Source organism: Hirundo rustica, chromosome 8 (genome assembly GCF_015227805.2).
Source record: "Hirundo rustica isolate bHirRus1 chromosome 8, bHirRus1.pri.v3, whole genome shotgun sequence".
NCBI lineage: Eukaryota > Metazoa > Chordata > Aves > Passeriformes > Hirundinidae > Hirundo > Hirundo rustica.
Genome location: NC_053457.1, coordinates 14,248,279 through 14,269,602, shown reverse-complemented (window position 1 = coordinate 14,269,602; position 21,324 = coordinate 14,248,279). Strand labels below are relative to the sequence as shown.

The 21,324-nt window shown below is 46.7% G+C and overlaps 1 protein-coding gene across 1 annotated transcript; it reads right to left on the bottom strand.

Annotated features, from left to right (window-relative positions):
- Window positions 1–4,162: 4,162 nt before the first annotated feature.
- ZNF503 (zinc finger protein 503) lies at window positions 4,163–7,972 on the bottom strand. Its single transcript, XM_040071256.2, has 2 exons — window positions 7,450–7,972; window positions 4,163–6,340 (listed from the first exon to the last, which is right to left on the bottom strand). The coding sequence occupies exons 1-2, from the start codon at window positions 7,756–7,758 to the stop codon at window positions 4,820–4,822; spliced, it is 1,830 nt and encodes a 609-aa protein (XP_039927190.1). The 5' UTR covers window positions 7,759–7,972; the 3' UTR covers window positions 4,163–4,819.
- Between the last annotated feature and the right edge of the window lie 13,352 nt (window positions 7,973–21,324).

The following is a 21,324-nucleotide window of genomic DNA, read 5'->3' as shown; positions in this document are numbered from 1 at the left end:
TGTCAGGTTGTCTTTAATTCATTTGAAGATTAAAAAAAAAAAAAAATACACAAGGCTTCTTACACAATATTCAAAGCCTGAACGGATTTTTTTTTTTTTCTTTTTTTTTTTTTTTTCTCCTCCGCGTAGGGGACGTGGGGATGGGGGTGGGTAGTTGATGAATTTCAGACATGAGGAGAGAACAAAGTCTGCATCGCTGTGCATGCACACATGCACAGAGAAGGCAGCCGGAGGTGGGATTTTTGCAACAGCAGCACCTGGTTGATGTTGATGGAGAAATATCCAGCATTAGGACGGTCTTTTCGCATTTATGCACAAGCTCAAGTGTATAATCTGCTCAAATTTCAACCACGTCTCTGCTGCCAAAGCATTCCACCTCCGAAGAGTAAGAGCATACAGACTCAGAGTCCGCCTTTTTTCTTCTGACACCTCTGTGCTTCATCACAACAAAATTTTACTTTAGAAAAAGAAAAGGTAGTCTGCCCCGAATTTTCCAGGAGTGATTTGAGAAACAGATTTAGCAGGGATTAGACACCTCTGCTCAGAGCTGGTTGCTTGCCTGCCTCAGGTCCGTTCATGAAGCAGCGCGGGCTGTGCTTCATGGTGCAGAAAGAATGAGGGGTGGTGGGGTGTCTCAACGTGGAGTTAGAAATGTCCGAAATTATACCCTCAAACCTGTATGGAAAGGAAAACTGGTACTGGTAGTTCCAGCGATTTTCCACTCCGTTCCTTAAAAAAAACCCCCAAAACAAAAAACCAGCCAAACAAAAAACCTGAAAACAACAAAAGAAAACAAACAAAAATTGTAAAAAAATAAATTAAAAAAAAAAAAAAAAACAACCAAGGACTACAAAAAAAACCCTAAACTGTGGTCTACTGAAAGCCTGTAACGAGAGCCAACAGTATTAAAGCAAGGCAGCATTGCTTTCCATCTTTTCTAAGTATGAAAGAATGAAGTTTGATCGATATTTTTACAGAATAGGGATGCACATTTACTTTTGTTTCTGAAAGTTTGGATCTTTCAGGATTCCCTTTGCCTGAGTGGTTTCGACCGTAGGTGTGGGTAGATCGTTACAAACCTCGGGTTAGAGAGAGGAGAGTCAGTCCCAGCCACAGCGCTGTGTGTACCTTGCTGGCTGCGCTGAGGGTGGCTCAAAAGGTGGTGAATGGGCAGTGGGTGACTTTGCGGTCTTAGCAAATGCAGTCTCTTATCCCTGAGGAAAATCTTCCCGTAATAAAGGCATCCTTGTATTTTAGTTGTAGCATACATTTTGCGTTCTAAAACCAGGCAAGCATATGTATATGCGTGTGTTAGGTGTGGGCTTGTGCACATAAGCCAAGATACGTATGCCCATCTAGGCTCAGATATATTACAGAGACCCCTTTGCTGTCTGTGGAGTCCGGTGTTTTATTGTTTCATAAAACTACCTTAATTACATTTCACCATAGATAAGATAAACAGGACCCTTCTTTTCTAACCGTTGCTTATCAGAAGTATTTTGTCGAACTGGCATCCAGAGTAAGCTTTTGAGAGTGGATGGAAACGCATTAATTTTTATTTTGGTTCTTCAGTTGCACTTAGCATCTGACAAGAGTTGATTTAAATATTACATGATTCTATCTTTAATGTTCAAAAAAGATTTGTGAGAAAGACAAAACTGTTTAATTTAAACTAATGTATGCCTGACTCTGGTCAGATTGATCACAGTTTCGGGTTTTGATGGGTTTTGCCCTTCTGTTGCTTGTCCTCTCAAGCTGGTTTTTCACTGTGAAATTATTTTAGTTCGGTGGCATGGACCAGCGGCTGCTGTCAAATCCACAACCCATCCAGTTAGTAGGAACAGGGAGGGGGGGATGTTGGTGAGGAATAACAAATGTAGTCCTTTTACCTAAAAACATTAACGTCCATAAGTCAATTTCTATTAGAGAGGGGGGAAAAAGGGTGAATTTCATAGATTAATATCAAAATCCTAGGTGGCACTTGCCAGGTCATATACTTAACAAGGCTGGAAGAGAGACCTACTTATCACCACTTTACATATAAAATGAGGTGTTTTAATTTTTCTTTAACCTCGGGGACAGTATCTGAGCAAAACAGTAATAATAGCATTAAGCGTTCATTTCACCACTTGCCTCAGCAATCTTTGTGCATAACTTTTCTGAGCTGGAATCCCCAAAACTGCAGTTAGGGTTCCAGGACACAAACGCCTCCCTCGCTCATTTTAAATCGCCCCAGCAACACCTGATGGGCGATGGGATTTGGCTAGCGAAGTGTGAGCTGCAGCTGTTAAAGATCTGTAATTGTAAAACACGCGAACAGGAGAGGAACGTGGCAATGGTGGCGTGTTTTAATCGCGGCAAGACTGTAATTGTTGCTTGCACACCCAGATGGAGCCTGAAATGTAATTTTCCTCGAATTAAGAGTAGTTAAAATAGCGAAGCGGGGAAGGCAGTCTGGCCGGGCTGCAGAAATGGGCGGGGGGCGTGCGGCATAGAGAGAGGGTTGCGAGCTTGTTCTGCCTTTCTCGGGCTCGCTGGATGAATCCTCCACCACCATCACCCCCGACCCGAGAAGCCCTTCTTTCGGTTACTTTCTGTATTTGTATCCGCTTCTTTATAACTAAAGTTTACTTGGTGCAGTTAACAGGACTGCCCTCTCCTCCCTTTCTCTAACTCATAACGAGAGCTCGTTTTACATTTCCTAAAGCAGAGATACGCGAAGGTCCCTTTCCCATTTAAGGCGGGTGCGGGGGGGAGGGAAACACATTTGGTTAAAGCGCGAAGCATTTCCCGTGCCGCTCTCGGACAGCTTCCCAAAGGAGCCGCAGCGCGGCCCAGCCCCGGCGTCCCCGCGTGTCCCGGCCCCAGAGAACGAGCCGTGCCGGGACGGAGCCTCAGTCGCTCGCCGCTTTTCTCGCCTTTGCACATTAACGCGAAGTTCCACTAATTATCCGGAGTAAATATATTAGACTAATTAGCATCTGGGCACCACGGGAAACTCTGAACAGTAATTATATTGTGGGGGGATCCGGAACGAGGGAGAAAACCCGGTGATTTGTCAAGCAAAGCCGCCGCTTGCAGCTTTGCCCCCCGCCAGCGCGTCGCGCTGGGGCCGGGGCGCGGGCGGGAGCAGCGGGGCCGAACGAGCGGCAGCAGGTAGCGGGCACCGCGGGGCTCTGCCAGCGCCGGGCACAGCGCGGGGCAAAGCCCCGAAGCTGGCACCGCTCTTACCGAGTCGGCTATCGCTTTTCCGACTGTCTCGGCGGCAACGGTTTGTTCCGCAGTTTCGGTAGCTGCTCCGGCTTCTCCGTGGCAGCCCCCGCTCCTACCTGAACGCAGGACGACGAGCCGGAGCTGGGCGGCGGCCCTGGGGCGCTCGGAAACCCGGGCTGGGGAGGCAGAGACGCGGCGCAGGCAGGGGCAGCCCCTCGGTGTCACGTCAAGTTTGGCACTGCACTTCAGTAAAGAGCAAACTCGGCCCAAATTACGGATGGCTTCTTTCTTTTTCTATTTTTCCCCCGTCCCTTCCTTTTTATAAGAAAATGAGTTTTCAGAGCTGTCCGATTTTTTTTTTTTTTAATGTGATGATCTTTTGTGCTGCGGTGCGAACTGAAGAGAGAAATTGAAAATAACTGGATGAGCTCAAACAGCGCTTCTCTAATTACTTCTGAACTTCTCATTTGGAAAGAGATGAATAGTTATGCATTGCATTGTTAAAAAAAGCTTTTGAATAATAATCTTACACTTTTACAAAACAGTCTTGCCTTCCCCATTTCCTTCTAAAGAAAGACGACTTCTAGTTGAAAACTAGCTTTAAAAACCAGATATTTCACAGTAAAACATTGTAAAAATAAGTTTACCTTATTTAAAGAAAGGAAAAGACATTTAAGCGATTCTAAATTTTCCTATTTCGTGCCAACAAATTCTACTGAAGAGGAAAAAAAAAACCCAACTGTGTCGGATTGTTTTTTAAGAGAGCCCTGGGGTTACAATTAAAAAAAAAAAAAACCCTTTTTTTTTTTTTTTAAATTTTTAATTAAAATTGAATAAACGCTTAAGGAGAAATTAGCAGTCACCTCCATCCAAGACCTACTCGGGTTTTGTAACAGAATCAAAGCGTATTTAAAAAGAAAAAAAAAAAAAGAAAAATTAAACCTTTTAATACATCAAATATACGGAATTTTAATCTTTAAAGCGATACATTGTCTATTTTAGTACATGACGTAAACCTTACTTAACCCTTTTTACAGGGTGGACTTAAAAATTAAAAATAGTTAAGTGTTCCTTTTAAAGAACAAAATAAGGCAAATGAGGTTTTTGGAATAGAATTGTTTTTGTTTTTTTCTTCCAGAATACATACAAAAAAATACCAATTCTCTTTCAAGGGTATACACCTTAAAAATAATTGCAATTTGAAATTATAACTGACAAATTGCGAGTTGTTTTTTAGTAACAAACATGCATGTAAATTTTTTTTGTTTCAATGAGACATTAAATAAGAACGTACAATACAATCATAGCAATTTTAAAGTAACATTAAAGAGAAGACCTCTATCTTTTTATTTATATTCTACAATGGGTGTTCCACTTTTACCTATTGAGCTCAGTTTAGTAATGCACTTTATGATTCGTTGTCCCGCTTGAAGCTAACATAAATAAATACAGTGCTCATGGATCCAGTCCTCAAATGAACACTATTTTATAAAAAGTCAGATTTTTTTTTTTTTTTTATTTCTTTCAAACTTTTATAAAGTTTCGCAGGGCTTCCTTCCCTTACCGCTAGACTTTGTGTTGTGTGTCAAAGCCCCGCTGCCTGCACTCACTGGTACCCCAGGGCCGAGGCTGTGGTGAGTCTCTGCCCATAGAGTGCGTAAGGGGAGTAGTAGGGTCCGGTGGCAGCGGGCACGGGCACGGGGGCCCCGGGGGTGGGCAGGGGGCTCTTGGAGTAGGGGTGGTAGCGGCTGCCCAGTCCCAGCGCGTGGTGCGGGCTGCGCAAGGCCAGCGTGCCCGGGCTGCCCGGGGCGCCCGTCGTGGGGATGTGCATGTGGCACGCCATGGCTGCGGCCGCCGCGCTGGCCAGCGACGAGGAGCTGGGGTAGCTGGAGAGGAGTTTATCGGTGCCCGGGAAGGCAGTATGGGTCCGCAAGTGGCTAAGCAGCTCCTCCGAGGTGGCAAAGCGCTTGTCGCAGGGTCCGTTGGCCGACACCCAGTTGCAGATGTGCGGCTGGGGGTCATTGGGGAGCATGAAGCCGTAGGGGTACAAAGGGTGGCCGGCTAGCGAAGGCGGCGTGGCGCCGGTCAGCGAGGAGTGGACGCTGTGCAAAGGGTGGGTGGGGTAGACGAGGGGGTATCCGGACTTGAGGGCTTGGTCGTGGGCGCAGGAGGCTCCGGCGGCGCCCGCCAGGTGGCTGGCGCAGTGGTAGCTCAGGCAGTAGGGGTCTCGGCACAGGCTCGCCGTCATCACCGACGGCGGCGACGCGCCCGCCAGCGGGCTCGACCCCGCCGGCTTGCTGCAGCCCAGGCTGCTGGCGGCGGCCAGCTGGGCCCCCACCAGGCTGGAGGATTTGGTGGGGTCCAGAGCTACTCCGTGCGGCAGGAACTGTGGCGGGTAGCCGGCGTAGGCTCCAGCCAGCGTCCCCGGGTAGCTCATGCCCGCCGGGGGCAGGGGGAAAACGGTCTGGCCCGGCTTGTAAGGGGAGACGGGGGCCACGAGGCCGGAGCCCAGAACGGAGGTGGAGGAGGTGGCGGTGGTGCTGCTGCAGGAGGAGGCGGAGTCCGACGCGATGGGCTTGGAGCCCGGCGTGCTCTCCTGGTGCTGGTTGACCTCCACGTTAATCCCGGCACAGCTCACGCTAATCCGGCTGTGGCTGATGCTGGTGGTGCCCGGGCCTCCCTCCGAGCCGGAGCTGCCGCTCTTTCCGCAGCCCTCCGAGTCCTTCTTGTCCTCCCCGCCTTTCCCCTCGGCCGGCAGCAGCCCGGGCGAGCAGGCGGAGGCGCTGGAGTTGGGGCTGCCTGTCCTTGGGGTGAACGGCTGGCAGGTGGCGCTCGGCACCCGGAATCCCGACTTCTCCCCGGCCGCGACCCCCGCGGCGGGGGCGCCCGCGCAGCCCGCCGCCCCCGGCTCCTTCTTCTCCGCGCCCGGCTTGGAGTACGGCTTGAAGCTCGATTTGTCCTCCACGCCGATGTCGCTGAGCTTCAAGGGGCCCGACTTGGAGTCCTTGTCGCCTCCGGAGCCATTGGAGGTGACCGAGGAGAGTTTGGAGGAAGGGGACGGGTCCGGCTTCCCTATCTGCGAGCAAGTTTGTGCCAAAAGGGCCAGGGGGCTCTTCTTTGCATCCAGCTGTGGAAATCGGAAGGACACGCAAAGGAAGAGATTTAATCGGGCTCTGAGAAAAACCTCGCTGCATACATAGGACTTTCGTCCCGTAGGTTTCCGCAGAATACGGCCTTGGAAGTAACGAACAGTTTGTGCGCATTCATCAACTTGACAGCCCCCTCCCCTGAATGCACCATTTTCCATAAAGCCTTTAAAAAGGGCCGGGGATTTTCGTGTCCCTGCGAGCCCGCCGCGGCCGCCTTCAACGCCCCCAGCCTCCCGGCAGCGGCCCGGGCAGCGCGGAGCTCGGCGTCGCTCGGGCCGTGCCGGCCCGTAAAGCCGCCCGTGAACTACAGCGACTGCCGCATTTCTGCACCCTGACTGCTGGCACTATTTATAAACAGAGCCCGAGTTAGCCGGTGAGCAGGGCTCCCCGGGAGCAGGGTGTCCTCGCTCCGCGCAGACCTTAATGAAATCATTCATTCCCACGGACACACCCTTCCCACCACCACCACCACCGTTTCGAGTTTCGGTCCCGCAAACAGCGAGGTACGCAGAGGGGGACCGGCAATCTCGACAGAGCGGAAAAGGGACCAACAAGCCCCCCGAAGTACAGATCCGTGTCGGTATTTGAAAGGAATCGCTCGGCGAGCCGATATAGTTATCCTGCCGCACCCCCGTCTGAGCCTGTCGCTCTCCGCGTCGTGTCGTCCCGTCCCGTGTGTGTCCCCCCCCACCCCAAAACACTCCCTTGCAAAAGCAAGGTTGTTTGGCGCTCGGAGCACTGCTTATTTGCGTGGCCGGATCGTGACCCTAGCGTGGATCGGTTCCTTCCACTCAAACCTCCTCTCAAAAACAAAACCAAAAAAAAAAAAAAAAAAAAAAAGCGCCCCCAAAAACCCAGATCAAAAATAGAATATTAATTTACACAGGAACTAGAAATTATCCCAGTAAACACGGAAACAATACCCAGGAGCGGCTCCTCGCAGTAACTCGAGATCAAAAAAAAGCCCCCGTCCCGGTAAAAATGCATTTCGAAGCGCAGGAAAGTGCCGAGGGCGGCTGGCGGAGCCGCCATGCACAGCCAGCGCCCGGGCAGGGACGAGAGAAAGCGACGGGGGCCGGGTGCTTACCTCGATGGGGCTGACGGGCGTGGAGGGTAAAGGCTGTAGGTACTCAGGGTGTAAAATGTGTCCAGTCCGCGCCGTGAGCATTTTCAAGACTTTGATGGGAAGGCGGTTGGCTTGGCGTAGCGGGTCCGAGGGGGGGACGGCGTGGAAGCAGGGCTTGGCGGCGGCGCTGCTGCCGTTATTCCCAGCGTGCCCGTTCGGCCCGGCGAGGTCGGCGGCGCTGCGGCTGCGGCGGGGGCTGCCTCCGGGCTCGCTGAGGCTGCTGCTGCGCTTACTACTTCTTATAGCAGAAAGCGAGGGCGATGTGATCATGACCCAAAACCTCGCATGAAAACTGGGGCAAGTGGCGCCGCTCGCACTCGGAAACGCTCGCTCGCTTTCTGCGGGCGAGAAAGGAAAAAAGCCACACGCCCCCCGAGCAGAAAAACAAACATACAATGTCCCGTGGCTCTCTCTGGCGGGGAGGGCGTGGGTGGGGAGGGGGAGGGAAAGGGGGAGCCGGCCGGAGAGAAAGAGGAGGAAAAAAAAAGCCGAGTAATCCTTGGGCTGTGCTGGGGGCGGGGGTGGGGGCTGCGAGCGTGTGCCGCGGTCCCCCTCGGCCGCTCTCAGCTCCCCCGGCTGGCGCGGCGCGGAGCGCTCGCCTCCGCCGCTCAGCTGTGATGCGAGCGGCTGCCCATCCAGCCCGGGATCTGGCAAAGAAACTCACTTCAAAAGCAGCTGAATTAGTCTGAGATTAAAGCCTTTGCCGCCTTCCAATCAAATGGGACCCCGAGGTGATTGGAGGGTCAAGGGGATGTGACGTTCCCTTTTCTGGGCCTTTTTTTTTTCCCTCCGTTTTTAATGGTCTCTCGCTTTTTTTTTTTTTTTTTTTTTTCCCCCTTCCCTTTCTCGTCCGCCTTCCCTCTCCCCTCCCCTCCTTCCTTGTTTTCGCTCCTAGGATGGGATGGGCGTTAATTCTGTGTTTCACATCACGCGCTGCCAGCGTTTTTCTTCCTCCGCAGCCAGCGCGGATGGCGCGGCAGCGGCGGGGCGGCCGCGGGGCCGGGGGCTCCGCGCCTGCCGGGGGGCGGCCGCGGCCTCCGCCGCCCTCCCCCTGCCCGCCCCCGCCGCTCGCACGGCGCCCCGAGCACGACCCGCCCGCCCGCCACGCACGGGCTTACGGGCCCGGCCCGCGCCCCCCCCCGCCCGGGGCCGGTCCCGGGACCGCTCTGGGGCCTCGGCCGCGCCGCGTCCCCCTCCGGGACCCGCGGAAGGGCGCGGGGCGCTTTTCCCGCCCCTCCCGCCTGACGGCGCGGGGGAGGCCCGGACGAGAACCTGCAGAGCGCCGGCCTGCGCGTCGCCGGCGGCAGCGGGCGGGAGCCGGGGCGCTGCGGCGCGGCTTGCGGCGGCGCGGGGAGCGCGGCGGGATTGGGGGAGGTCGTCACACGCGGGGCTGTCACGCACAGCCCGCCGCCGCCTTTCGGGACTCTCCGCCCCGCCGTCAATTGTCAGTGCTCCCCAACCGCAATCAATCAGTTATTTGTCAGCCCCTGTCAATCCGCCCTTGATTTATGTCAGCTTTTGTTGCTGATTACAAGCCTGGTGTGACTTGAAGGGGGAAGGAGAGAGAGGGAGAGGGAGGAAGGAAGGAAAACAGAGAGAGAGACGGGCTTCTCGGGAGAAAAAGCCTTTTAATTTACGGAATAAATCCTTGGAGTAAACTGGATTTGTTTGCCAGCAGCCGGTAGCCCTCCCCAGGCCCTCACCGCCCTGTCGGGGAGGGTCGCTGGACTCCTCTTCCCCTTCCCTCTCCGTCCTCTTCGAAAGTGCCCTTCGTCCCTGCACCCGCAGGGCTGAACCGGTCGCCGGCAGCGGTGGCCTGGGGCGGCGGCCCCGCGCCTTAACGAGAGTGTTGGTTCGCCATTTATGTGTTGGATTTTCAGCTAGACCGTGTTGAGAGCCTTCTGGGTACGCACACGGTGTCCACCGGGGCGTTACACGCGTCCTGCTTTGTGTCTGTGTGCTCCCGAAAGGTACCGACTCCTCTGCCCTCAACCCCGGCTTTACCGGTGCCGGCGGATGCCCCGAGCGGAATTCGCAGCCCTTCAAGTCGCTGGGTTGCCTTTTTCTTTTCTCTTTGTACTTTGCTTCCCACTATCCCCCCCACCTCCTCATCCCATAACATTTTTTCACAGGCAAAATGTGTTAATCAATCTTTTACTTTTGTTTCCGGATCTGACATGGTGGCCCACACAATCTACAACATTAACAAAAAGGTCACTTAGAGATAAAACACGTTTGACAAGTGAAGAACAAGGCAAGTGCTTTAGGGGTCGCGTCCAATTCCTGACCTGGACTCCAACCAGAACAGGCGCTGATCCTGGAAGGGTTGGACGAGAGGAAGGACTTTCACTTTCTCACGTTTAGATCTGCTGAACCAAGTCCTTTTTCTTCCCTTGAAACACCGATCTGCCCCAGTCCCTAAACAGATGTGTCAGATAGTCTTTAATGACCTGCTCTTCTTACGAGGTATATGCAAAGCAGGTTTTCCTCGGTATCCCCCCCTTTCCCCCGCCCCCGCCAAGCGGTACCCTTTAAATCTTGCAGCGCAGTAAGTATATTTGCGGTATTTTATTTAAACCACTTTACTCTTTCACTATAGCGCACGGAGTAGGATAAATACACGGAACTGTCCTAGCTTTAATAAAGATGGGATTAATGTTAACAAACTTTTTAAATTTCTATCTTTTCTCTGAAAGATAAGGATTATTGGCACAACTTCTCAGTGGAGAGTCATAAACGCATTTTCATTTTGCAATCACAGCGGTCATCTTGCAAGACCATCAAAATTAAAAGGCAGAGGGGAGGAGGTAGAGAAAGAAATCTTGCATAAACCCACGATATTGCAATAGGACTGACAAGACCCGCAACTTGCCCTCAAGGAGCTCCCCCCCCCTCCCCCCCCCCCCTTCCTTTATCTAGAGTGGAAGTGACTTGAATCTGCCCCAGGTTTTCCCCCAGTTCTTTCTTTTGTTGTCAAGTCCAATTGATAAATGGAGTGCAGTAAAACTCTGGAAGAAAAAAAAAAAAAAAAGCTGAAACCTTCATTTGTGTTCATTTGCATTAAAGTGCTTGGAACAGCTGTTTTCCTTACAGGACCGGAGAGACTCCTATCTGTTTTCTCGTTGTATTTATCCTGCCTCCCAGGGTGAAAGACTAAAGATTAATTGTCTTAAGGTAGAGTCAGCTGTGGGAAGGCTCTACCTCCCCATTTTTCCTTCCCTCTCTCTTTTCTCGTGGAGGTGAGGGTGATTTCGGGAAAGGGTTGTTTTACTTGTAAGCCAAGGAAGCAAAGGCGATAGCCGGTACATGTATAAAACAGGCAGCGCGCCGACGGGAAAAGCGGGGGACGGAGCGGGGAGAACGGCACGAACCCCGATCTTTCTGGCTGAAGTAGAAGCATGAGAGGGTAATTTAATTAGCAACTTCAGAGGACAGCTTATTCATTTTCTTTTTTTTTTTTTTCTTTTTTTTTTTTTTCCTTCCACTCAGCCTTTGAAATGAGATTTAAATCGCACTCAATACTGTAAACTTTTTTATGTAGAACCTTGTAAAAAAATCAGCCCCAAGACATCTCCTCCCCTTTGCGCCCTCCAAAGCATTTTTGAGCTATGAGAGCTTATTCACTGCGCTCAATACACTCAGCAAACGATTCCCAGCGAGGGGCTCGGAGTTAGGATGCACACGCGTAGGATCGGGCGGGCGGCGGGGCTGCAGCTTGAAAGCGGCGCGGAGTTTGTGATTTGCCTGCTGCGGGCTCCTTTCTTCTCTTGAGCCGAAGAAGAGGGATTCTGTCCTGCTCGTTACCTTCGCGAGGGATTCTTGTTTAATGAGTCCGTGCAGACGGTTTGCTGTTCGGCATTTACTTGTGCAGTCTTGTTGAAGTTTTGGTGGCTGTTGCTGTTATTCCTTTGAAGAAAAAAAAAAAAAAAAAAAAAAAAATCCAAGGGTTGGAACTCGTCTTCCTCCTTTTACAAAGGAAAATTGTAACTTAAAAAAATAAAAAAAAAAAAAAAAAAAAGGAAAGCAAAGGAGGAATTAATTAACAAGTGCCAGTCCACACTTTCCTTTACCTACCAGCTATTGGCAAGCATGTCAAGTCGATTTTATTTGCACACAATGGAAATGATTTATTTTCTCTTAAAAAGGAGTGGGCTGGCAGATATTTGAGGAGGAGAGGAGAGCGAGAGCGAGAGAGGAAAAAAAGTTTGAAAATGCCTTGAACTATTCACTGTCGAGATGGCTAATCAGTATTGAGGCTCGAGGGCACTCGGGCAGCTTTTCAATGCGGTTTTCCTTTCATCTCAAGCTGGATGGAGGCGCTCAATTAAAAGCCTATCAGTTTGTAAGTAAATCAACGCCTATCAAAGTTGTCACATCAAACAAAACGATTATTATTGCAGCCCGCCTCCCCTATTAATCTCCCTCTAAAATAATCCGCTTGACAGGTCAGGCTGGCGAGCTGCAAACTCTGGTCAGGATCACCCAAAAAACCCGGACTGACTATTTTTCCCTCGGGAGAGGGAACTGCAGAAACCTCGACACCAGCGTGCCTGCTCTGCGAGCTTGCTCTCTTGCCATTTAAGTGTCAGCTTCTGTAGATCATGTTGGAAAAGGGCGTTTAGTCTTTTAAACGGAACAGCAACAACCCTACAGGCCCTTTAGTTTAGCTTTTTTGTTTGTTTGTTTTTTCTTTCTCCCCCCCTTTCTTTTCTATCGTTTCGAAGATACAATATTAAGATTTTAATTAGCAGAAGCAGAGTTGCTGAGTTGTGTCTGGGTTGTGTTTCTATGCGTAACACAATTCAGTTACGTGTCTGTCCATCCGGTGCGTCAAATTTATTTCCTTTGATAGCACTCACATTTCACTATCTACCCCAAGGTTTTTATTAAGCTATACATTGCAATGCATTTTGCAGATGGTGAATCTTCTTCCTTTTTTTTTTTTTTTGTTTCTAATTTTTTTTTTTCTCACAAGAATGATAGTACTTTGTATAAGAAGATAAGAAATGTGATGGGTTATCAGAAATACACCACCACGACTTCATACATTTGGAGAGAGCCTTTTTTTTTCTTAATTTATTTTTTTATTTAATGCGAGTCTGCATGTGCTCGGCTAATAACTCATGCATCTGCCCAGGTATCCAGCAGAGGTGTGGGGTATTTATTCCAGAATGTTATTAAAGCAAATAGTTGGAAAGCTTGCCAACATAAAGTCAGATTTCCAAACCTCTCCCCTGTTGGCATAGTACCTGAAAATATTTACCCTTATGATTGTAATTACTTTCCTAACACATAGAAGCAATATATATTTTACTCTGCATGAGTTGTAGGTAATCGTTTTATAAGCGGTGATAATTTCAGAGCCATCTTCAAAATAATAGTCACGTTTAAGCAAACGTGAATTTTAGTGGCATTTTTACTAAACGAGCAGAAAATCATTTTTGTTTGATTGTTCGGCTGGTTGCTTACTGCTTTCGGAAACATACCTTCACCTAGAATATTTTCAGATGCGTTTGTCTAATTTTGTTTCTTTTGTTACACCGAGATAAGGAAGAGATTAATGCACCTAATAATAAAAACCCCACCCTTTCTCTTTTTAGCCCTTTGACAGATTTCCCTCTTGACATTGTTTCATGTGTGAGTGTGAAAATTTTTACTCCCGTGTCGAAACCCGTTTGCCAACAGCTATTTTCCAAATCTACCCTCTTTTATGTTTAAGGTGTTTCTTAGGCAAACAGCTGTTATTTAAAATATGCCTTAAGGTAACTTTCAAGAGGGAGAGGGAGAGAGCAAGTCAAATAATTGCAATGACACGAGCAAGGCTGGGTATGTTTCCTGTTAAATGCATGGAGATTTTTAGTGTCATTTCATGTTTTTAAATGTACTACGATTAAAATGATCGAGCCCAAAGCGAGTGAACACATTTCCTAATTCGTACATAAGTAACTTGAATTGGTATTCGGCATCTGGATTCTAAGAGGGGGAAAAAAAAAAAAAAAAAAAAAAAAAAAAAAAAAAAAAAAAAAAAAAAAAAAAAAAAAAGCGCCTTGTAGCTTTTGTAACACCTTGGTCTGATCACTCCATCTCAGCAATCTTAAAGGCATCTTTGTGTTTATCTTCTGCGAAAGCCTGGAGGCTACGGGAGAGAATTGTACCAACTAAGCACATATTTGGTTACAGTAATCCCTCAGAAATTAACCATGTCACACAATGGAGGCGATCTCCAGCTTCGTCACTCGGATCCCAAATGTGGAGAGTGTTTATTGACAACTTTGTTATGGAAACTCTGCAGATCAACCAGATGCGTCTTCAACAGCGAGGTACAGTGTAGGAGCAGCGTCCTTTGAGATACGAGGAAGAGTTTTGAGGATATGGCTCGAAAAGGCACTGGGACCCAAATAATTAACCTTATCTAAACACCCTAATGACAAATGGACAATGATCCTCGACTCAATTACCAAGACAGCTATGTTTGGCAGGGGCAGGAAGAAGCATGCAATATATCTTGGCTATCTTCTTGAAACAGTCTAGGTCCACGATCCCAAAAGGTTAAAATAATCTTAATTTTTATTAACTATTAGCTTGTTTTCAGTTATCCCTAATGATGCATTTAGGTCTCCTCTAATCCCCACTGCTTTCACTTTTAGCTTTTTACACCCTGAAATTAATTCCACCTAAAGTACATTTTTCATTTTGTACTGTACTAGCGACGTGCAAATAATTTACATCAGCGTTCATCAGGACTGTCCTGAAGTGATGGATCATTTTGTTGAGTTGCAGTAAAAGTGCAGAATGATCTATAATGATGTAATATATACATTAAAAGGGTGTCTGGATGATCAGAGTTTTGCTAAAAATGTAAAAGGGCTTTTTGATTGATAACAGGGTTGCTGTTTTTCTGCAAAGGCTGTCACAGGCTGACACAATGCTTGAGTTATTAGGGCAGAGAAGGGCAACCATAAATTTCCAACGTCAGGCAAAAACTCTCTTTATTGTCTATATGATGGATGGGCCTCCGTACTAGACACCAAATACTTCGTATCACCCTTAAATGGGAACACATTTTTCGTGGCCATAATTCATGTTTTTTAAATAGAAAGTTTGAAATGCCTGCCTATATTTCACAATCCTGACATATTTATGAATCACTCCCTGCATGCAAATATAATTATTTAAAGCACTGAGGTGACATATGGGTTAGAAATGTACCAAATGCTGTTAGCGGAGTGATTTTTTTTAATTCCCTAAATTGAACACCATAGAAAACTCTGCCTGTCTGTTCAGATCAATAAAGTCGAAGGTGAAGTTTTACTGATTTTGTCAGTGCCACATACAGATATTCGGTTTTGATTAGGTGAAGCTGACAAAAAGGGAGTCTTTTTGCAATTACCATTAAGTTAATGAAAGAAACACTCATCTTTCTCCTGGCACCCCCACGCAGGCATACGTGTTTTTCCCCCTTTCTTTTCGGGCGATGAACTAGCCGGAGGTAGATCTGACAGGCTTTTTTTTTTTTTTTTTTTTTTTCTTTTTTTTTTTTTCTTTTTCTTTTTCTTTTTTCTTTTTTTCTTTTTTTCTTTTCTTTTTCTTTTTTTTCCTTTTCTGCTCCTGAATTTATTTTCCGTCCAGCTGCGCTGGTCTCGGAGGGAGTGCCGGCGTGCCGGCGGGAGAGGGGGCTGATGAGAGCGGGCTCCGCCGCCCCGCGGCCGGGCTCTCCCGGCCCCTCTCGCCCGCCCGGCTCTCCGCGGCAGCGCGGGGCAGGCGGAGCCGCCCCCGCCGGGCACCGCGGGGTCACCCGCTGCGGGCTCGGGGCGAGCACGGCGGCAGCGGGCGGCCGCTCCGCCGCCGGTTCGCTTCAGTGGATTACGGGGAGAGCCATCCCGCCCCCCTCGGCGGGGAGGCCCGAGCGGCAACGCCTCCGGGAGGGCACGGCGAGGCCGCTGCCGCCGCCCCGAGCCGCGGGGCTGCCCCGCGGCCGCCGACGCTTCCGCCGGGGCGGGCGGAGCCGCCCGCGTCCGCTCCGCCCGCCGGCTGCGCCCGCCCCCCGCCGCGGGCAGAGCGGGGCCGGGGCCGGGGCCGGCGGGACGCGCCCGGCGCTGCGCGGCGGCTGCGGGGCGAAGCGGCGCCGGGCACGGGCACTCGCCTCTTCGCGGCGCCCCGCCGCGGCCCTTGGCCCAGCTCCTCCTTTCTCGGGCGGTTGTGCCCGCAGACCGGGAGCTGCTTACTCGGCTTGAGGGTCTGCCCCGAAGCGTACACCTTTGTATTTAATTAATTAAAACCCACGATATTTTCGGTAGAGCCCGAGGGACGCGAGAATCAAAACCACGGAGCATCTTGAATAGTTTTTTTTCGCGGACCTGTGTGTAAATGTGGACAATATTTGCAGTAGTCCAAACTTACTATAGCAGGCTGCCTCTTTGCCCATAAAATGTTAAATCAACCATGACCAGACTCATTTTCCCATGTCAGCCAAGAGGACTCTGTAAATCAACACATTAGGGCTTCGCCGGGTAGGAGCAGCGTGTGCTTCATGCAAAATGGCCCTGACAGTCGCTCTCTTGGTGCTGTGGCTGTCAGGCTGTGGCTGACTGCAGCATTGTCAGGTGGCAGCAGGAAACCTCGCAGGTAGAGTGCAAAATCACTGGCGATGCAACGTGCGAGAGGCTGACAGCTGGCACAATGGAAGGAAATAACATGGGTTTACCTTTACCTTTTGAACTGATTGTGATTTTAAGACTCATTGATGTTTTGCAAAGTCTGTTGCACCAGCCTGGACCGCTTAGAAGGGGCCGTGTCTCCCCTGAAGGCCTGCTTAGCTGTGTGTGGGAAGAGATGTTCTGCAGGCGCTTCCTACCATCCCAAGATGGAAGCTGCTTAGAGGCCATTACAGAAAACTCATCTCAAGGTCATGAAAGAGTGTATGATAGCTATAGGTGGAAGCAAATGAACACAGTGGATAAATGCAGCTAAAAAAGAATAGTGTTGGCCGTATGTAGCTGTGTCTATACAACCAAGACAACTCCATTCTTTGTTCGAGAAAAAGAATGAATCCCCCCAACTCTAAACAGTATGTGTTCTGTAAAAAGCCTCAGCTAGCCAGTCCTTATCTAAACCACTATCTTTGGGTAAGGGTTCAGATACTAGAAAGCTTATTTCTGGGTGCTAGTAGGTTGAAAGGAACAGGAGACGTAATACAGCACATAACAAAACAATATAACTTCTTACTACCACACAACAAATATCAGTAATTACACACATTGAATCAGATTAGATTCAGATATCAAGGTAAAGCTTTGTGCTATATTTCTTGAAAGGGGCCTCAGCTTAGAGAAATCATTATCCAGTGCTCCTCGCTGGATTGCCTCCCACTCAGAGGAGTGACCCAGCTATGACCCAGACTCGGAACACTTGTGTGTAAATTTAATTTTCAGCATTACATCATTTCAACTGGAGTCTTACCTCTTTGCTCATTGTTGTGCTATGTGGCTTACCTGGAGGTAAAGAAGGAAAAGATAGTAAGAAAATGTGCCAAATATTAGAACATGTAAGTTCAGCTTAAAAGTGCACACAGAGCTGCTTCTATCCTGTGGTGAAGTGAGATGAAATGACCAAGCCAACAGTAAGAAAGGAGAGAAAAAACTTACATGATTAGTTTAAAATTTTACAAGATAACAAAAGGAACATATGAGGATTACTTATGAAGGGATAATATAAACTCTGCTTGCAAAATTTCCCATGTTTAAAAGAAAAGGCATTAGCCAAACAAGTGCCTGTAGCAACATTTCTTCTTGATCACTACTCTCAACACCTGAGCAATGAAAACTTGTTTGTCTAAATTCAATGTACTTTCTAAGGGGAGTTTTGCACATTTGCTGAGAATGATTAAGCACATATGCTATTTCATGTAATTATAATTTTTTATTTTTCATTAGCTGAGCAGAGTGTTCCTCTTTATGTAATTTCCTTCCCATAAAAAAACACACCCCAGATGGATTTCTTTCTTCTTTTCCTACATCATTCACAGAAAATTCATATCCTTAATGGATGACAAAGTAGGCAGTAGCATGAAAGTGTGAAGAGTTTTTTTTTCCCTGACCAGTTTCATTCAGGTACTTCCAGCTCTGAGAAATGTACTACATTTAGTGTTATAACTAGAGATTAAAGACACAAGTCCTTACAGTAAATTCTCTTCAAGTAAACTTCTTAAATTGTGGCCATTGAAGAACAGAGACTAGACAGAGTTGGTGACACTTGAGTTTCACTTCCAGGTCTACCATTAACAGTGTTCAACTATATTTTGAGGCTCCGTATCTGTGAAACAGAGTCCTGGTATTTAGTCTTCCATTACAAAGAGTTGTAATCAGGATAAGACAGTAAATGCTTTAGTGCATGGCAGAAAAATACAAGGATATAATCTTACACTGCCTGTAGAAAAGCTCCAACATTATGCGGTGTGACTTGCTGATTAATAACATAGTCAAACCAAGAGGATCATCTCATTCCTGTTTGAATGCCATGATTTCTTGTCAGGATTAAATATGCTGGTGCTGCTGCAAGTGCTATATTTTGCATTACTCAGCCATTGGAAATAAACATGCATCATCAAGGTTTCTTATTCTTCCACTAATTTTCAAATTAATGAAATTATGTAATGCAACTTATGCATGTAATGATGACGTTTGGTTCTTTTGATTAGTAGTTGCCACATATTTCTACAATACCTGAAGTTAGTCTTCTTATTTTTTACTTTATACAAAATTATGTTTTTACCTGTGACCTTGAAATAATGAATAATTATGCTAGTAGGGCAAAGGTACAAATATTATTATTATATTGCACTGGTAGTCTTGTTTGAATGTCATTAATATACAAGGGGAAAATCAATTAGCAAACTACCATTTTTGAAATGCAATTTATTAACACTGTGTAAGAGTATTCTTTGGTTGACTAGCTCTGAGACAGAGATAATATAATGGCATTGTGGCTATTTCAGTTAGGGCTTGCACCTTCTCTCTGTGGACTGAAAGACGAAATTTTCTCATTTACTTGAAAACAATTGCACAATAGTAAGCAGCTCTTTTGGTTTAGTAATCACCCACATCCCCACATTTCCACATTCCCACATGATCTGAATGGAAACCTCCCAAATTTAAGTGTGATGCTTTCATATTTATTATGGATATTTAATAACAAAGTATGTTAATAAGAAAGAGGAATAGTTTAACCAAAATGATAATATTTAAGAAAAGCAGTAAACATTACAAGCCGTTTAAAAAGGTGCTTCACTTTCTCTGTACTGCTGGTATCCATTTGTATCTGTTGTTAATAAGAAGTAATATTCATAAACCAAAGGAGAAGAAGTAAGAACCTGGATGCCATTTTTTGTTACTCATCATGCAAACTATGTAAAGTAGACAGGATTTCTAAAAGGGTATATTTCTAATTATGTCACTCATATAAACAACCGGGGAACTGTAATGGGCTCTTTAGCATGAAGGCAAAAGCAGTTCTTGGCCAGAACTGTCTCCTTTCAATATGGCTCTTAAAATCATTTGTGCAATAAAGACAACTGGAGCTCACTTGTGGATATAGAGATAAGTTGATCTTGATTTTTTTTGGCCAACATTTGAAATTTCTGTGACTAGGATGGCACGAAAATCTCTGTTGTGTGCAAAGGACAAGATTAGTTCAGCTGAGTTCTGGGTGAGCAACTGAGTGTAACGGAGAGAAAAGTTGAAAGGAAATACGGTTCTTTCCTGTGGCAGTCTGTAGTTCTATTTATATATTTATTATGGAGTAATGAAAGCAGTAACATTTTTACAGTGAACAGTAAATAATCATGGGATGCCAAAATACCCAATCCAGGGTAGGGTATATTTATGTTTGTAGTATATATACACACAAAAAAAGTGCTACCTCTTGGAGGACTGTTGGGCTAAAGATGGTTTGGTATTTTTTACACAGTCTTGGCTGCATATCTCTAGATAGATCAAATGTTTATCAGTAGTGCCCTTATATCTTCTCAGAAGGCCTGTGTTTGCTTGCTTGTGGAATATTATGAAGTACTCCAGAAAAAAAAAAAAAAAAAAAAAAAAGGTCTTTAACAGCTACAGATTTCTCCAGTTATCTGCCCTCAGTGTGGGCACTAGAATATCAAAAGATCTGTTGCACTGGGGACTTCCTAAGACTTTGAAAGGCAGGGTGAATTTCATCCTTAGAAGATTAAGAACTGAAACAGACTCCTGAAGTACAGAAAAATTAATTTAGCAGTTATAAAGACATCAAATTTATGACACCAGAGAATGAAGTGCAGAATGTCCTCCCCTGCCTTGCCAGAATAATTAGAGAACAGTTCATTCATATCCTCTCTGTTGTTTCTGCAAAAAATACCAGTAGTGTGACGGGACTTGTGCGATGGAAATGCCTATGAATTCAGCACACAGATTACTTAACAGCTGGAGAGCAGCAACATCTTTGACACAGACTTTTAGACAGTAGCCGGTGGTTACTGGCTCCATGTTTTACCTTCCAAATGTAAAGTTACTTGAATTTTTTTACTTCTGCTCATATACCATGGTTGACTTTGATTCTTTGCCCTTTTCCTGCTAAGGATTTTTGCTTCACCTTTAAGTGACAAGTTCAGATATGAAGTTCTCAAATTTTGTCAGTTTAGGTCAATTGTGAGCGCAGTTTTTGGATTAAAAATGCTTAGTCTTCCACCTTTCTATTCCATATAAAATAAAATTGCCTAAAGATATCCACTATTATCTAATCTATGATATTCTGATACGTACGCTATCAACTTTAACATTTTCAAATCTTAAGTGAATGTATATCACTGTTTAATACAAATAGATCTGAATTATCATAAATATATTTAATGCATAATGCATGTCACTCAGGTGTTACTGTCAGTAATGGATGAGGAACAACACTAGGATAATTTATAAAAGTAGAGAAAATAATTTCTCAGTATTTAGTGTTTTTCAGGGTGTTGCTTCCTAATAACGTTTTGGTCATAATACATTTCTAGCATAACTTAAATGACTTGTGCAAATTACTGAACTAACGTGAGTGCTTTTATTATACCCAAATGCAATGCAAGTGTCTTGCATTATAAAAATGTGTATAAAACCAGTTGAGCTCTTTTGCTTGCTTCAAGTCAAACAGTAAAACAAATTTTTCTTGCTTACAAAGTGAAAAAGCCCTCCCCTCACCTCGTGTGTGAATTGTGAGGTACCAATGAGTTGGAGCAGAACCTTAATGGTAACTCTGTTTTCCCTAATAGTGGGGAATCCTTAAATGATAGAGATTTGTGGAGCGAGCAAGCATCTCAAGTGAAGGAGGGAACATAGCTCAGGCACACTGTGGGCTGCAGTGGTGCTGAACCCAGCACCACTGCTCCGGGGGAGGGTGAACTGTCACTGCTGGCAGCTGGTAAAAAGCTTTTCTTCGGCTTTCCCATGACTTTGAGGTGTGCCAAACCTATGAGAGGCCATATCTACCCTGTCAGTTTAAGATGCTCTCAGGCTTTGCTTGTACACAGGGTTCACTTTTAGGCTTCCCCTTGGAACAAATAATTTCTTTTCTGCTAACAAAAAGTTTGAGGCTGATTTAGCAGGCATTTCACTTCATTTGGTATTGCACTGGGATCATATAGACTCCTGCTGGGCTTCATTTTCTCTATTCATGTGAGGTACACCAATATCTAGAAGGCCTTGGTATTTGTGTCCCTTTAGTGCCATCAGACATGCACCACACATTTTATGTCTCATACCGAATTGTAGAAATCTGTCTGAAAGTAATGTGGCCTTTAATTTTTTAGCCTTCTGACTT

Coding starts and splice junctions, on each gene's coding strand:
- ZNF503 (XM_040071256.2), bottom strand. CDS start 7,758: ATGATCACATCGCCCTCGCTTTCTGCTATAAGAAGTAGTAAGCGCAGC. Junction 6,341..7,449: donor CGCCCGTCAGCCCCATCGAG/GTAAGCACCCGG, acceptor CGATTTCCACAG/CTGGATGCAAAGAAGAGCCC.